Below are 18,282 nucleotides of genomic sequence, written 5' to 3'. Positions count from 1 at the left end.
TTAATGTCGTCTGTCTCTGGACATTAGTGCAGGCAAATAGCATCTGGGGAAGCCTTCATCTTTACAAGGAGGCAGAACAGAGGATCTTAAGCTCATAACTGTTTTACAGTCAACAATCAGTGTATTTACCAGCAAGCACACTGCGCCTGCTCTGTATTGACGTCTCTGAGTCCCCTATAGGGTTAATTGCCCTCATGTTCCCGGCAGAAGTGGCCTGCCTCATTAAACATGGGAATGGACCACCATGGCTATCCTACAGCATGCAGCCTGCAGGTGATGAGAATTCTTGGGGGTCTCCTGCACTCCAGGAATGAAGGGGCTCAGCAATAAATGCCCATTAGTAAGGAGGGGGGGCTGGTGTTTATGTGGAGACAGGGCTTGCTGTAAATCCATCAACATCTCAGACAGCTCCGCGCATAGTAAGTTACCTAAGCGCATTCCTGGGCAGTGCGCATGCGCGCACAGGTAGCAACCAGTTCTTTATGAGCAGGTGAGATGTTCCTGTACAGGTAGAGAAGGATTTGTGGAAGCTGTTCGTGTCTGCAGGCGGGTCCCTCAGTCTATCATCATCATCAGTGAGGGATTAGAGGATGTCCATGCTGGCCAGGATGCAGGACTGGCAGGTGAGAAGTCACACCCGGTCACCATTAGATTGACTATATCCAAGTATACTTTATATATTTATACAGCAGGCGTATACACATTTCCAATGGTTTGGTCAGAAGAAGTCAAAACTGCCCTGAGCCACTTCTTTTTGGAGGAGTTAAAAGCTCTTAGTAAAAGTGAATGATGCAAAGCAATAATAATTACAGCAACAGCTGCTGGAGATCATCCACAGCACACATGGGGAGTATATATATATATATATATATATATATATATATATATATATTCACAGAGCAGGCAGCAGTGTGCACTTTTATTCGCCCACTGTAAAACAGCAACCTTTCAGCTGGTCAATGCAGCCATTTTCAAGCAAAATCTATATATATACATTTTATTTTATTTTTTTCACAAGACTGACTTGATGTGTGCACACAAATATACTGTACATGATATGTATGTCCACAGACTAGACAAGTACATTGCAGAGTATATTATAGGGTATTCTCCATTCAAATCTGTGCATTCTAGATGGAAGCTGCTGCTAATAGGCCCAGATTATTTGGATGTGAACAGTATCTATCTATCTATAAGAGAATATAGAGCGATAGCCTTGTATACAAATGTATAAGAAATTATTTTAATGATAGAGAAAGAAAAAGAAAGAAAGAAAAACAATATGTGTAAACTCTTTTATGGCCTACTCTCCCATATACATAATTTTGATTAGATGCATAGATAGATAGATAGATAGATAGATAGATAGATAGATAGATAGATAGATAGATAGATAGATATGATATGAGATAGATAGACAGTATATGTGTAAGTTCTTCTCTGGCCGACTCTCCTATATATATAATTTTCATAGATAGACAGTTTCTTCTGTAGCCGACTCTCATATATACATAACATTCATAAATAGATAGATAGTATAAGTGTCAACTCTTTCTTCTATGGCATACTCTCCTATATACATAATATTCATTAATAGATAGATATAGATAAATAGATAGATATATAGTATATGTGTCAACTCTTTCTTCTATGGCCTACTCTCCTATAGACAGGTAGCATATATATATATATATATATATATATATATATATATATATATATATATATTAGATGTGTTCTAGTGGGCAATCATAAATAATAAATGTGAGTTGTATGAGGTATGAGTTTCAGAAATTGCCAATTCCAGCTTTGCTCCACTGACAAACTCCCCTCTGCTACACCTATTCTGGAGAACAGTGGTTTGTATGCCAAGCACATTGACTGTATCGGTGTCGGGGCTATAAGGTTATTACAAATGGTAGCATCTGCATGTCAATGAGGAGGGTCACAATGCCCATGAAGAGTTTCACACTATTTGCAGCTCCTGAATGTTTCTGCTCCACCCAAGAAATGTTAATGACTAGTAAATGAGACACTATTGATCTGATGCTGTTGGTGTAAAGTGTTTTTCACACTCCACGCTGCTGTGTTTGATCCTGGCTCTAATATTCGCATTCAATTAGCTGGCCGGCCATGGTAATCTGGTTGATGTGACTGTGGGCCTGGCTGTGCTGGAGTGGCTGGCGCTGGCTCATGATGTGCCCCATTCACATTACAAGACTATTAGCACATACACTAAAGGATAATCCCGACGTCATTTCAAAATGAATGAGGGAAAAACAACTATTTTGACTAGACTGAGAAGAAACACAATGGAGGGAGCACAGTCTTTTTTGTAGGAGAAGACCTCCCAGATCTTCATGACATTGGACTGAGGTCCACTGGCTCCAGAGACCATTTATGCAAATGCGCTGTCACCACCAAAACACCGATGTACTAAAGGGTCAGCCAGGACAATACCATGCATAATCCATACACAGTATTGGGGCAGAGGAGATGTAGACCAGCAGAAAGAAGGAGATGCAAGTTTGAGGAACCTTCTCCTGTTGTCAGCTGATAGCCCCAGCCTTTCCCTCACTCTAATACAATTACCCATTAAAATTAACCATTCTGCAAACGTCAAAGTGGAACTGCTCATTAGATGCTGCATAATTTTCTCATTTCACACGTTTTCCAAGATCTTCAGACACCCAAGTTGAATATCAAGTAGGACGTGTAAAAAAGAGATTATCACTTTCAATATTCTTTTCTTTTATTTTACGTTTTTATGTTTATTTTATTTTACTCGCTTATCCTAAATATTACAAAAATGCATCCCTCTTGTTCCTCCTGCATTTAATGGGTTAAATCAATTTATACAATTATATATCTATCTATCTATATATATATATATCTATATATATATATATATATATATATATATATATATATATATATATATAATATATCTTTTCTGAAAACCTAGACATCATTCTGTTTTGCTGCCCCTGTAGCACCTCAGCTCTTAAGTGGAGGCTCTCATGTCACCTAGCAATCGGACCATTGTTGATAGGTTAATCAGCTATTTGGCTTGGTGGTTAGAAGCAAGAGAAATAAAAGGAAACTTTCTACCATTAGAGGGAGATCTCAGTGCACCAAAGCATTGCACCAGCATTGCTCACTCTCGCTGTGCAGCAGACAGGGGCTCTAGACTTTTGTGGGGACAAGGAAGAAGAAGAAATCCTCTTCCAAAAAAGCCCATGAAAATGCTGTGGAAACTAACGGATAATATCAAATATGAAGAGTGTGAGGTAAGGAGTAAGTGTTACTTTCTGGCCATTACTTTCTGACCCAGCAATGTGGTCTGCAGAGCCTGTGCTCTCTCTGCATGCTGGACTTTCCTCCTGGCTCTCCATACAGTTAGAAGCAGGGTATGCAAAGATCCCTGACCTGATATAGGTACATCATGATCCCCAGCACTTTTCAGGACTACATTAAACTCCAGCAAATGCGCCTTCATGTCATATTTTGCATAAGCTATTATTTTAATTTTTTTTATGGTAGTGGGTATTTTCATAGTTTGGCGATTTTCTGGCGATTTTTTTTATTTTTGTTCTGTTATTTTATAATCGATCATTTGGATCTAGCAGCTAATTTATTAGTAATAATAAATATAAGAAGAGGAGAAAACATGATTTTTTTTAATTTTTTTTTTGAGATTGTGAAGTTTTCCCTGTATGTCGGTGCATACAAAGGCACACAAACAGTACAAAGGCACAGAGCTGGCACATGGATCTATGTCTTGTTATGACTTGTAAGCTGCTTTTGTGAAGATTCCCCAAGTAGTCGGGGCAGTTTTAGGGACGGACAAAAGGCTCGCGTTCTGTTTATTTCTATCCATGATAAATATTTACTATTCTATATAATAAATATTATTTTATTTGTGTAAACAGTTGGCGAGGGAAGCAGTGATAGAGCCTGGTGGAGGTGGTAGGAGGCTCTCCATGTTTCTGCTGGTGGAGCAGGCAGTTCAGCAGCCATGGTGGAGGAGAGACTGCAGAATAGTGTGCTTCAGAGCTGGAGATTAAACCTGTATTTTGTTAGGTGTGCATAGCTTTGTAGGAACATGCAGGCGCTGGATGACTGTTGTTATTCTAACCCTAGCCAGCTCTATAGAGTTGACTATGTCATATTTTGGAGGAGTTGTTTGCTGGAGTTGCAGAGCCAGTCCGACGGGTTTGGAGCTGGAGTTCGAGCCAGGATCGGGCGGAAGGGAGGTAGCTGTAAGAGCCGGGCCGATCGGTGCTGGACTGGGGCTGTCCACAGATGACCAGGGCCTGGAGCACCTTGACCGCAGTGGACAGGGGCAGGCGTGGGACCTAAGTCCCTGGAGAAGAACAGGAAACCAGTAGGCTCCAGCAGAAGAACAAAGTTCCCCAGCTGCCTTCCGGGACCTGCATGCTGCCACAAGCCCGGGACTGCTTCTGCCTCCTCCAGGACTGCTGCTCCCCCCCTTGTCTCAGACCCTCATGCGAGCACATTGCCCTGGATGCATCCACATAAAGGAGCTCTCTATCTGAAATAGAAAGAGCCGAGAATCATCTTAATTAGAGCTGAGGGGAGAGTGGTGGAAGCTCTGCTGAGACGAATTGGTTGGAATAGGAAGCTGTGGTTGTTGTGGTTGGAGCCCATCGGGCTATGGATCAAGTTCAGAGGACAGGAGATCCGGGCCCCTCCGATCCCGACATGAAAAGCAAAGGGCTGGAGAGCACCGAGAACATTCCTAGCAGCAAGAGGAGGACATCAGAGCTGCCCATGGCTTATCCAGGATATTCCCAGGATTCCCAGGTGCCAATTCCCTTTATTCCCCCCTTCCCTGTCACACTCATTCACTTTTCATGCCCTGCAACCTTTAAAATGTCCCCCCCTATCCTGTGATTCGCCAGCCCCCCTCCCCTCTCTCCTTCCCTCACTGGTGTCTCTCCCTCTTTTCCTCCCCCTCCACCTCTGATTAGATACACTGATTCTTCATTCAATGGACGTCATTTAGAACAGGGTTCTGCCTTGAGTTGCCTCCTCGGTTCACGCTCGATTTCCAGCCATTCTTCCTTTATTAAGTATTGCTGTAATATTAATAGTCATGAATATCTGCTGCTATTAGGGCTTGGAGGGGAGCAGGCTGCATCTATTCTAGAAAACCATCGCACACCAGTCCACCAAGGATTAAGGAAGAGACATTTAGAACCAGAAACTTTGCATTTGGCCAATCCTGCCTTTTTCACATGAAGAATCGCTGGCAGATCTGATGGATTATGGTCTTTGGTCGGCGGCCGATATTCCCTGTCCCTATGATTTTCTAGTGGCGATATACTAGGGCTGGCGAGGGTTCTCTCTGTTCGTCTGGTTCTACTTTTGTGCAATTTTCTTTTTTTTTTCCTCCATTGATTTTTATCACTAGCAGCACTCATGTTAGTGCACAGTTTTTCCGCTATGGTGAGTTGTTTTATTATATGTATATATATATATATATATATATATATATATATATATATATATATATATAGTTTCTCTTTCTTTTTTCTTTCCCCTTTTTTTTTTTTTTTACTGTGCTTTTATATACATAAATCTGCTCCATCCAGTCCTGCCTTCAAAACCCCATTGTGCAGTCCCCGTGATTTGTATTACCGCTATTACTTACATGTATGTGATTGTATCTTATACATCCTGTGCTTTCTCCCTGATCAAATGACTCCTTAATATTATAAAACATGGATATATATATATATATATATATATATATATATATATATATATATATATAATCTGTCCTACCTAGCTAAACATAAACATATGCTTGCATGGGGCATGTGATTTCATTGAAAGCATATTTTCCTTAAATTGCTGCTGGATGGTGAAAATGCCAATATTCGTATATATTTTCTTTTATTATATGTTATGGGTTATTTGTTATGTATTGCAGACGTTTGTCGTGTCCATTGCAACATTATTATTATCATCTTCAAATAATAATGGAATATTTTTAGAATAGTGTTATATTAGTTTAGTATCTCAGTGCCACTTCCGATTCTAAAAGTAATTGTCTATTTTCACAGATTTAAGTGCAGAATTTCGTTGTATCTATGAATGAATAATAATTGTGTTGCAAAAGGAATAGATATTATACTGAATGATATTAATATTTCTAATAACTGTATGTAGATATGTCATACTAATTGCCCTGTTTTTGTTATCTGTAGGATCGTCATGACGGTACCAGTAATGGAACAGGCAGGTTACCCCAGTTGGGGCCAGTGGGCCAGTCCCCCTATGCCAGTGCTCCCCCACTTTCTCATACCCCCAATACTGACTTTCAACCGCCATATTTTCCTCCACCGTACCAGCCCATATATTCCCAATCACAAGATCCATATTCCCACGTTAATGACCCCTATAGCCTCAATTCTCTCCATGCCCAACCTCAACCTCAGCATCCAGGATGGCCAGGACAGAGGCAGAGCCAGGAGTCCAGCCTATTGCACACTCATCGGGGGCTACCACATCAACTGTCTGGCTTGGACCCACGCAGGGATTACAGGCGGCATGAAGACCTTCTGCATGGGCCTCATGGGCTAGGCTCAGGAATTGGAGACATCCCCATCCACTCCATACCTCACACAATGGAAGATGTCTCGGTAAGACTTTTGTTTTAGTTCCTACCCACTCCTCAGACAAGTCCTCACCCTTTTGTACAGGATGCACCTCAATAGATGTGTCATCCTAGAGCAAACACCCTCCTGTACAGCTGGGCACCTAGCAGAGATGGTGAATGAAGGCAATCAGTCCTCAGATGAAAGCTCTGCCTGGCAGGATGGATGTGTTCTGTAATAAATAATCTGTCCTTTATAATTAAGGAAGCTATTAAATACAATTCATCCCCATACCTGCAGCTGCAATGTCTGCAAGATATAACAAATGAAACTGAGCCCTGCTCCCATTCTCCTCCTCAGTATATTATTACACAGACCCCATCAGGGCCAACAATTCAGCCACTATTGGATTACAAATAATAAACTATTTCACTGCGGTTTGCATATTAATAGTTACCGATAAAATGCTTTACAATTAATCCTGACATGAATCATTTAGTACAGGGGGAAACTCCATACAATCAATACCCCGCATTTTACCCATGACTTGTCATCTTCCATTTATATTAAGCGTTTTGTTGCACAAAACCATATTGATGATAATAGAAATAAAAATAATAATAAAAAAAAAAATTAATAATAATAATACAATTGACAGCACGTTTCCTTATCATACCAAATACTTCCAAAATCTGGGATTAGACACTGCTGTGAAATAAGTGATGACAGATTAACGATTACAGTCTCAGGTTGCAGAGCTGGGGTGGTGGAAGGATGAGATTTGGGGAAGATGGGATATCATTTAAAAGCTTTGTTGTGATGTGTTTTGTGTGGGATGGATGTCACAGCTAATGTGATCTGCAAAAACTTGAATATATTTATCTATCATCTATCTATATCTATGTATGTATGTATCTAATATCTATCTATCTATTTATCTATGTGTATGTACACCTTTTTTTTTGCATGTGCAATACATAAGTTAATGTATAAACACAGAAAAAAATAACAAAAGGTGTGTGTGTGTGTGTGTGTGTGTATATATATATAAATATATATATATATATATAGAGAGAGAGAGAAAGAAATAGACATGAGATAGAGATAGATAGATATTAGATAGATAGATAAATAGATATGGGATAGATAGATATTAGATGGATAGATAGATAGTTATTAGATGTATATATAGATATTAGATGGATAGATGTGTAGATGTATAGATGGATAGATATTAGATGTATAGATAGATATTAGATGTATAGATAGATATTAGATAGATGGATGGATGCTGGTGGCTGGTCCATGTGTATACAGAAATGTCCCACCCCAATAGAAGTTGGAGTTATTATTCTGGTTATTAGTTGCTCAGTGATGATGATGACTATATATTGCTAGAATGGTTCATAAATGCAGTGCACAATCCTGTATCTTCTGGAGCACTGGTACCGGTACCATATTGAGTGATGTCTGAGCCCGTACTCCAAGGTTTGGGAAATCCAGCATAAAGGGATGCTATTTCCCCACATAGTTAAACGGGTAGTAGTCCTCTCTGAACATTTCTCTATTTAATTCGACTTAAATGCAGGAGCACTTTAGGCAAGTTACAAATGAGAGCATTGAGTATAATAAAAGCCGTAATAAAGCCACGCAGCCCCATCCACCCGGAATCATTCAGATCAGACACAATTAACAGGAGCATAAATCCACCAGCGAATGGAAAATGTTATCATCCCCATGACTGCTGGACAATGAGGAGTGATGGGGAGGACTCCAGTCAGTGGCCCATCTTGTGGGTCAGAACCACAGGCCAGCCACTGTTACCAGCCTGGTCACAATATGACAAGACTCCCACATCAAAGGAAGAAATGGATGTGGGGCCAGACGGATCTCCCCACTCATTATACAATTAGGACGCCTTATAATTTATGATTCCACAATCCATTTCAGCTGATCTCTCCTAATCTTGCATCGGGAGCATGCTTCCTCTTCTCTTTGTAATGGCAATGCTTTCTACACATAGAAGCATAGAAGCCAAATGATCTCAGCTCCTCGGCTCTGCTACATTAAGTAAGCTGATAATCGACAAAAATAAAAAATAAATAAAATTATATATATATATATATATATATATATATATATATATATATATATATATATATATATATATATATATTCAGAGAGTTTGTGTTGTGTTCTGTACACCCTTTTCCTGATCATGTCTTGCAGGGTTATGCTCTGGTGTACATGGTGACACAGGACCTGAGCATTGCCCTGGCTCCTGTTGTAAATTGGCGCATTAAAACATTTGTGTATTTTGTGTTGCAGCACATAGAAGACCAAGGTATCAACATCCCAGATCAGACTGTAATTAAGAAAGGTAGGCTCTCCTCTTGTGCATTCCTTACAAGCCTCTACAAGCTTTTCTTTCCATGCTCCAAACTGCCAAGCTTCATCCTTAAGTATGTCAAGACTGTGTGACTGCAATATTCAAGTGTGTGCTCCTCTACAGAAGAATATGTCTTATGTTTACTCTGGACATACACGTGGGGCTGTATGCATGCAGGCTATTGTTCCCCACTGTATATAGGGCAATGTGTAGGATGTACTGAGCTGAGCAGTTGTAATGTGATATATTAGAATGTTTGCATCTGATCTGTAGTTTATTCCTAGGGCTTTATCTATCTATGAATTATCTATCTATCTATCTATCTATCTATCTATCAATTATCTATCTATTATTTATCAACGCATGATCTATCTATCTATCTATCTATCTATCTATCTATCTATCTATCTATCTATCTATCTATCTATCTATCTATCTATCTATCATCTATTATTTATCAACGAATTATCTATCTATCTATCTATCTATCTATCTATCTATCTATCTATCTATCTATCTATCTATTTATCTCTCTCTCATATCTATCTATCTATCTATGAACTATCTATCTATCTATCTATCTATCTATCTATCTATCTATCTATTATTTATCAACGAATTATCTATCTATCTATCTTCTATTATTTATCTACTAATTATCTATCTATCTATCTTCTATTATTTATCTACTAATTATCTATCTATCTATCTATCTATCTATCTATCTATCTATCTATCTATCTATCTATCTATCTATCTATTATCTACATATTCCTTACAATGACTGAAATTGTATAAAATACTATGGCTGGATAGAGTAGGTCGCTGATGATTGAAGCCATATTTCTCTCTAGAAAATGGAATGGGTTTATTAGGTACACACATTGCATCTCTAGCAGGAAAGCAGACGTTTTCAGCTTTATTTCTTCCTCCAGTGTAAGTTGATCTAACTGAGATGCTCTTTCCAAGTCAACATGATAATTGGCTCTTCTATTAGTAATCTCAAGAGTTCGTTTAGCTTCTATTGTCTCTATTAGCCTCCCCAGAGCTATTAATGTCACAAGTGATCTATCCAGAGCCCCCATACGTCTGACTCTCCCCAACAAATGAAATGCACAGGCCATCCATACCCACATGATTAGAGCTGCCGTCATAATACCAGGGTGCACTGTGTCTGGCCACAGCGCCTTCAGTTCCAGATTATGGGAACAATCCTTGGATTTACTGCATTTACTTCGGAGGACTGATGTGCTTGCTCCTGTCCTGTGCATGCACAATTACATGGGGATGACAGTGGGGGCGATTTTATTTATTTTTGTCCTAAAAATGCGCTAGAATTATGGATTCAAATCAAGACAATTGCCTTTAAATACATTGTACTCTGCTTCTGCGCATTGATTAGTGAGTGTAATGTAGAAAGAAGTGTACAGACAAATTAGGATAATTTAAATGTGTCAATAAATTAATAACACAGTGAAATATATATAAATAAATACATTAATTAATAAAGATAGATAGAACTTTGTTTGCAATATTCGCAATAATATATCATTAACAGAAGTTCAGATATTGATTGAAATAGTGTTATAATAATTATATAATTACATTCCCTGTTTGTTTAAGGGCAGAATATATTTGATGGTTTTAGGAAAGCAATTTATTTCTTCCCAGTGATAAGTAGGGAGGATATTTCGTTTTCTGCTGTCTATACAGAATAAGGAACATCTAGCCTGCATTGTCAAGTGCTGTGATAGATTCATGCCTATGTGTGAAGAATCTTAATATGAACTCCAAATGGTGCGTTGGATGAGGTTGTGTGGGGTGTATTATACTAGGGAACTATCTAACTTTAATCGGTAATTAAATCAGACAGGCTTTCCCTTAGCAGACAATGTGCAGCTGCACTTCCACTTTCCGCCTCAGTGTGGCGCTTGTGCTCCTCTCTCTGCCTGCGGTATTAACCCTGATCACTGGCAAGTTAGTTAACCCTGAGCCCTGCGGTGACATCTTTAGGTACATTGCCTTCCAAATATTTAGGAGATTTGATTATAGGTATTATCAGAGGGATTTTACATATATAATATTAATGACTAGGGACACAATATGATCCATTTCTCAATTTGAGATGAGGAAGGCTTTAATATTATTACATTATGGACAGATTGTCCCCCATAATTAGTAGTACTTCTACTTTGGGGTGTATGTGTATGTGTATGAGTATGTGTATTATTCTATAAGAGATCCTTTATTATTGCTTTTAGAGATGTCCCCAGAAGCCAAGTGTTTGTACCCAGGCCTTGTAGTTTCTTGGCATCATTGTCATCCTTCTCTTTTCAGGGCCTGTCTCATTGTCTAAATCCAATAACCATGCAGTGTCGTCCCTCTCTCTCAACAAAGACAATCTCTTCGGTGGAGTAGTGAATCCCAATGAAGTTTTCTGCTCAGTTCCTGGACGACTGTCTCTTCTAAGCTCCACATCAAAGTACAAGGTGACAGTGGCAGAAGTACAGAGAAGGTTGTCCCCGCCCGAGTGCCTGAATGCTTCTCTGCTGGGTGGAGTGCTCAGGAGGTAAGACTCTTTTATATACACAGGCATTTGTTCTGCATCCTCCAGGGATGCCAGGGTTAAATGATCAGAATGTCAGTGGGCCATAGGTAAACTGTGAAGGGGGTCTGTCCAAATGCATCTTGATGGGGGCAGGAAAATATAGACCACATGCAGTCAGTAGATCACTTTTTGGATCCAGACAACAATTCCTTTTAAGGTTGGTCTCTGGGAGCTACCTGCATGCTCAGGCTCATCTCAGATACCTACCTAATAGCCTCAGTCAGCCCAGGCTGTGCTATGGTCATTATAAGGGCTTGCAGGTTCATTCAGTGTCAGGTTGCATCTGGCTGAGCATGTAAGGACATGGTGTGGAGAACATGTGGGGTGAGATACAGCAAGGCAGGGAACAGGTTAGGATAATATTTGCTTCCATAATATTTTCACTAAATGTCATGTATAAATGGACATTGCCCTCCCTCAAGGACAAGCTATAACATGGAAGCAAACCTAGTAGTGGTCTTATTGTTCTAGTAATGGTCTGATAGCCTCGTACAGATGATATGTGTCAGGAAGCCATTGTTCCTGTACTGCTGCTAGTTAAGGCCAGGAATGGGAAACTCAGTGGTGGAAGCCTTCTGATGTGATTATTTATCTAAGTATATTATAATATATTATAAGGTGTAAAATACACTTCACTTGACTGTTCTAATTGGACTGATATCATAAGGTCAGACCCAAGTCTGTACAATGGCATTAAAAGGAAACTGAAGTTATGGTGCATTTACACCAACAGATTATCTGACAGATATCTGACCAATCATTGGCCTAATACACACACAGATCTTTGCTCATACACACCGACTATTGGTCTGATTGGACAGAAATTGGTCAGATAATCTGTTGGTGTAAATGCATCTTAGTCTTTTACATTCTTTAACTTTATGTTAAAGACTTGATTTCAGCCAATCATTCCATCTCTGGTAATTACACTATGGATTCACAGTTATGCCACTTAATGCTTATATGGACAGAACTGATTTGGATGTAATTAGATTTTTGATTAGCTGCAAGTCCTAAACACTGACTCCTGGTTACCATCAGAGGGGAGTGTGTTCTGTGTATACTTCATGTCTTCCTCTACCATTCCCATTACAATGTGGATGCACCAACATCCAGGGCCTTCATTTCTTGTGTCCTCCAGCCTGACAATCTACAAGGCCCTGGTTTTCCTTTCCTTGCAATACATCAGTAATTTGATTCTTCTGATGCCCTTTAGAGATGTCCTAGACGCTGATCCTAATGCCATGGTCTGTGTCTACACCCAATAACTATGAGACCATTCATGTATTTCTGTAAATTACATGAATGAGAATGTAAGGAGGCTTCATTTTCCTGGGTCAGAATAGGTCGCTTTTTTTCAGCAATGATGATCTTGGTCTGCAGCCATGTCAACACATTCCTCCTCCCAGCACACCAAGTAGATTGGGCTTCTGCATCCGGCAGCTTATCTGAAAGTTTTCTGTGCTGAAGTGTTGGGAGGGGATCCCTCCTGGGGGACAAATAGTGATGTGGGGGAAATAGTGTCCCGAAACAGCACAAATAAATGAATATATAAATGTATTATTGTTATTATTATTATTTTTTATTATTATTATTATTATTATTATTATATATATTTTTTGTTAATAATAATAATAATAATAATAATAATACAATGATATTACTACTACTATTTATGGTAATTTATCTTTCATCTAAAGGTCAATTGCTATCTATCTATCTATCTATCTATCTATCTATCTCTCTTCTATCTCTCTGTCTATTTATCTATCTATCTATCTCATATCTATCTATCTATTTCATATCTATCTATCTTCTGTCTCTGTCTATTTATCTATCTATACATCTATCTATCTATCTATCTATCTATCTATACATCTAATATCTATCTATCTATTATCTATCTATCTATCTATCTATCTATCTATCTATCTCTCTCTCTCTCTCTCTCTCTCTCTCTCTCTCATATCTATCTATCTATCTATCTATCTATCTATCTATCTATTTTATCTACTAACCATCCATCCATCTTTCAAATTTAGAACACAGTCCTATTTATTATTTATTGTATTTGATACTATAGTTTATATTGCTTGTTATGTAATAATTGATACATTCTTCACAGGGCGAAATCTAAAAATGGTGGCCGATCACTGAGAGAAAAATTAGATAAGATCGGATTAAACCTTCCAGCTGGGAGGCGTAAAGCTGCTAATGTCACATTGCTGACATCCTTAGTGGAGGGTAAGTAGCCTGGTGCTTCTCTGGCAGTAGTAGACGTGCACTAATCGTTCTCGATTGGCTTCATTTTGTGCTCTTTAAGAGAAAGCCATTTCAATATGATAATAGTTAAAGACCTAAACCCAAAGTTGTTTCCACTGAAAACAGTGCACTAAATCATTTAAGCTGGGCTGCCATCTGCACTGGAGAAGTGCCTGACCAGGACTTCCTGAGTGACATGACCTGTGCCAGAGGGCAGCATTATACTGCGTGGATCTGAGGGACACACTGCTGCTTCTCATTTATGGTCTACCTTCTTGTCCAAAGAGCTGGGCCTCCCCCTCCTCCATAGTCCATGGCCATTAATAACCCGGCATGCATTATAGGATCACTGCTGCACATTTGGCGACAAAAACTGTGCAGCTAAAATTAACCATTAGATTTCAGGAAAAAAATGTGTGTGCAATCTATATATAAATATTAGGGTCTATGGCATGTGTAAATGGAGATTGTCGGCAGCATGTGATGATGATGATGTGTACTGGTATTGTGGAGGATCTGCTCCATCTTTGTGGAAAGGAGCTCTTTGAAGCGCTAATTGGCGCATGCGTTCTTCCGGAGTGCAGCTAATAGCAGGAAACCCTGCAGTAAAATCCAACTGCTTCAGGAAATTAAAACCAAAAGATCTGAAAATCAACAGAACAGACAGACTCAGTGCACTGACCCCGAATCTCTCTCAGCTAATCGTTCAGGATATAGAAAATAAGAGCATTGTAAACCAGTGACTCTCACAATGGAGCCAATAATGTGAAAATTCCCTCCATTACTAATGACAGCAGAGTGGATCTGGACTGTCAGCTCATAAGGCAAAGCCTGGGGTCTATAAAGCAGTCATTTACGTTTAAGCCAGTCATATTGAAATCCACCATTGATGAAAAGATAAGTTATGGTTAAGAGTTGCACTTTAAAGGACCACTCCAACCCTCCTGTAGAGGACAGTAAAAGATGCTATTAGTTATCCACAAATCTGTAGGTTTCTAAAGGTCATCATAATAGCATCCATTAGTGGCTATATATATATATATATATATATATATATATATATATATATATTTGTTTTGCTAGTGTGCTTATGGTGATTGGTACTGTGTATATGTGCTTATGGTGATTGGTACTGTGTATATGTGCTTATCATGATTGGTACTATATATGTGCTTATCATGATTGGTACTGTATATATGTGCTTATGATGATTGGTACTGTGTATATGTGCTTTTATGGTGATTGTTACTGTGTAAATGTGCTTATAATGATTGGTACTGTATATATGTGCTTCTGATGATTGCTTGGTACTGTATATATGTGCTTATAATGATTGGTACTGTATATATGTGATTATGGTGATTGGTAATGTATATAGGTGCTTATAATAATTGGTACTTGTTATATGTGCTTATAATGATTGGTACTGTATGTATGTGCTTATAATTGGTACTGTATATATGTGCTTATAATGATTTGTACTGTATATGTGTGTGCTTATGGTGATTGCTTTGTACTGTATATATGTGCTTATAATTGGTACTGTATATATGTGCTTATGGTGATTGCTTGGTACTGTATATATGTGCTTTTATGGTGATTGGTACTGTATATATGTGCTTTTATGGTGATTGGTACTGTATATATGTGCTTATGATGATTGGTACTGTATATATGTGATTATAATGATTGGTACTGTGTATATGTGCTTATAATGATTGGTACTGTATATATGTGCTTATGGTGATTGGTACTGTATATATGTGCTTATAATTGGGACTGTATATATGTGTTTATAATTGGTACTATATATATGTGCTTTTATGGTGATTGGTACTGTATATATGTGCTTATGATGTTTGGTACTGTTTATATGTGATTATGGTGATTGGTACTTTATATATGTGATATGTTGATTGGTACTTTATATATGTGCTTATAATAATTGGTACTGTATATATGTGTTTATAATTGGTACTATATATATGTGCTTTTATGGTGATTGGTACTATATATATGTGCTATTATGGTGATTGGTACTGTATATATGTGATTATGGTGATTGGTACTTTATATATGTGCTTATAATGATTGGTACTGTATATATGTGCTTATAATTGGTACTGTATATATGTGCTTATAATTGGTACTGTATATATGTGTTTATAATTGGTACTATATATATGTGCTTTTATGGTGATTGTTACTGTATATTTGTGATTATAATGATTGGTACTGTGTATATGTGCCTATAATTATTGGTACTGTACATATGTGCCTATAATGATATATGTGCTTATGGTGATTGGTACTTTCACTATTTTTTCAATACTTTTATCATCATCATCAATTGCTTTATTAGAACTACTTACCTGATGAATTCTATTCCCTGCCCCCATGTAGGTGAAGCTGTCCATCTAGCCAGAGATTTTGGCTATGTTTGTGAAACGGAATTTCCCGCAAAAGCAGTAGCCGAATATGTCAACCGACAACACTCAGACCCCAATGAGCAAGTGACCAGGAAAAATATGTTACTAGCCACAAAGTAAGTGAGCAGCCACATCCCTCCACACAACACACTACCTCTGACTTCCCAGATCTCATACCTGCCTCCTCAAAAAAAAATCGTTTCAGTGTTTTCATTTTTGTTTTAATTTTCCCCAAATCTCTCACTCCAGCATCTGCCACAGCTGGAGTCCCCAGGTTTACCCACCTCTTGACCCGAACTGAAAACAGTGTAATGAACATATTGCTGTGTCCCGAGTTAATCAGTTGCTAGAAGTAAATTGCTACCAACATGAAAAGGATTAAAGACCTCATTGAAATACTTATCTAATTAACGGGAAATGACAGCCTGTTATATGAAGCTATAGCCTAGTATTTTATTATGCTATGCAGTGTAATGATAAGCCACCAGATGAATACACTGCAGCAGGTACAGCTTGAGGAGCTTGCAATCTATTTTGGTCTATTACTTATATTTTTACTGTTGCCAAGCCCTCAGCAGTGGAGTTTTTATGGCTTTTTTTTTTTTGCAGAGTTTTGCTTCTGTTTAAGGTATTTTATGAAATGCAGGAAGTCTCCATAAGCAAAAAAATAAAATAAATCTATAGGGGTCTTCTTTGTACATATGTTCTACATTTCTTATGGACCACTGATGCCCCAGGAAACCTTTAGTAACATCCCCCCCAGTCTCTGGATGTGTCAGAAGGTTACTCATTCTCCCAGGGACTTTTCGGGTTACACCAGGAAATTAATGGAAGATGTGTTTAGTTATGGTGCTTGTGGGGTTTCCAGACTTGAATGGATTAAATCAAATGTGTTATCCACAATGGAGATGGCTATCACGTGGTATGCCCAGGCTCCCATGCTTGATCATGTTTATTAACTCATTGCATACCCCCCCATGCCTATAGGGAAGCCAGGTGCACAGAAAGCAGTGCAGTGTGAAGGTGAGCTAACCTCTGTTTCTTGCCTTGCAGGCAGATTTGTAAAGAATTCACAGATTTATTGTCACAGGACAGATCCCCTTTGGGTAACTCTAGACCATCCCCAATTCTGGAACCAGGTATCCAAAGCTGCCTGACACACTTCAACCTCATCTCTCATGGATTTGGCAGTCCAGCAGTATGTGCAGCCATCACTGCCCTGCAGAATTATCTCACCGAGGCACTGAAAGCAATGGACAAAATGTACCTCAATAACAACAACCACACAGACAACAGCAAAGGGGGTGACAAAGATGAAAAGCACAGGAAGTGACCCAGCCTCCCATCATTTCTACCCCCTTGACCATGCTTGTGTGCTGGCTTCTTGTCCAGTGGGGCAAAGAGAGGAAGACCTATTGCCATCCCAACTCCGGAGAAGGAAGGCTCAGCCACCGAAACGTTGTCCATTCCTTTTTATTGTCTCTTGTTTGGATTATTAATGGAACAGGCAATGGAGCCAGGAAAAGTTTTGTCTTTAGTGTTTGGACATTTTGTAAGAAAACTTTTTTTTTTTTAAAGAAACAATTTCTTGTTTAATATATATAAATCTATCTATATATATATGAGAGTCATCGAACTGATCACCACCTTCCCTTACGCTGATGCTTCTTCAGATGAGATTGTAGCCCTAGTAAGAAAGGCTGCGGATGACATTATCAGTATTGTGAATAAACTTGAGCACAAAACTTTGCAGTTCCATGTCGTGTCTTCAGGTTGTACCTTTTCCCTCCTAAAGGTAAATGCCAGCACCGTGAACTTTGTGTTTGGACACAGATCATGGTCACTCTATAAGGGAAACAGTGTTTTCTGTATATATTTATTTATGTGTAATTTAATGGGGATTGTACATATGGTGAGTCTGTTAAAAAAAGAACTTTTTTTTATTTTATTTATCTGGTGATCTCGTTT

The 18,282-nt window shown here is 38.6% G+C and overlaps 1 protein-coding gene across 6 annotated transcripts; it reads left to right on the top strand.

Moving 5' to 3' along the window:
• Window positions 1-515: 515 nt before the first annotated feature.
• TFAP2A (transcription factor AP-2 alpha) lies at window positions 516-18,051 on the top strand. 6 transcript variants are annotated; one of them, XM_040432227.1, is made up of 8 exons: window positions 541-623; window positions 3,118-3,290; window positions 6,237-6,671; window positions 8,955-9,006; window positions 11,353-11,584; window positions 13,749-13,867; window positions 16,289-16,430; window positions 17,368-18,051. In XM_040432227.1, the coding sequence occupies exons 2-8, from the start codon at window positions 3,240-3,242 to the stop codon at window positions 17,645-17,647; spliced, it is 1,311 nt and encodes a 436-aa protein (XP_040288161.1). In that variant the 5' UTR covers window positions 541-623; window positions 3,118-3,239; the 3' UTR covers window positions 17,648-18,051. The 6 variants fall into 6 exon arrangements, with proteins under 6 accessions (XP_040288157.1, XP_040288161.1, XP_040288156.1 ...); XM_040432223.1 differs by lacking the exon at window positions 3,118-3,290 and having other exon boundaries at window positions 516-623; XM_040432222.1 differs by lacking the exons at window positions 541-623; window positions 3,118-3,290 and adding an exon at window positions 3,879-4,827 and having other exon boundaries at window positions 11,413-11,584.
• The last annotated feature ends 231 nt before the right edge of the window (window positions 18,052-18,282 follow it).

This window comes from Bufo bufo, chromosome 5 (assembly GCF_905171765.1).
Source record: "Bufo bufo chromosome 5, aBufBuf1.1, whole genome shotgun sequence".
NCBI lineage: Eukaryota > Metazoa > Chordata > Amphibia > Anura > Bufonidae > Bufo > Bufo bufo.
Note: the sequence above shows the minus strand (reverse complement) of the source record. Positions and strands in the feature narration are given on the sequence as shown.

Bases quoted from the DNA above. Each gene is read 5' to 3' on its own strand.
- TFAP2A (XM_040432221.1), top strand. From the start codon at position 4,678: ATGGATCAAGTTCAGAGGACAGGAGATCCGGGCCCCTCCGATCCCGAC. The intron at 13,868-16,288 runs GTAAGTAGCCTG...GCCCCCATGTAG, and splicing joins GCTGACATCCTTAGTGGAGG to GTGAAGCTGTCCATCTAGCC. The intron at 16,431-17,367 runs GTAAGTGAGCAG...CTTGCCTTGCAG, and splicing joins AATATGTTACTAGCCACAAA to GCAGATTTGTAAAGAATTCA.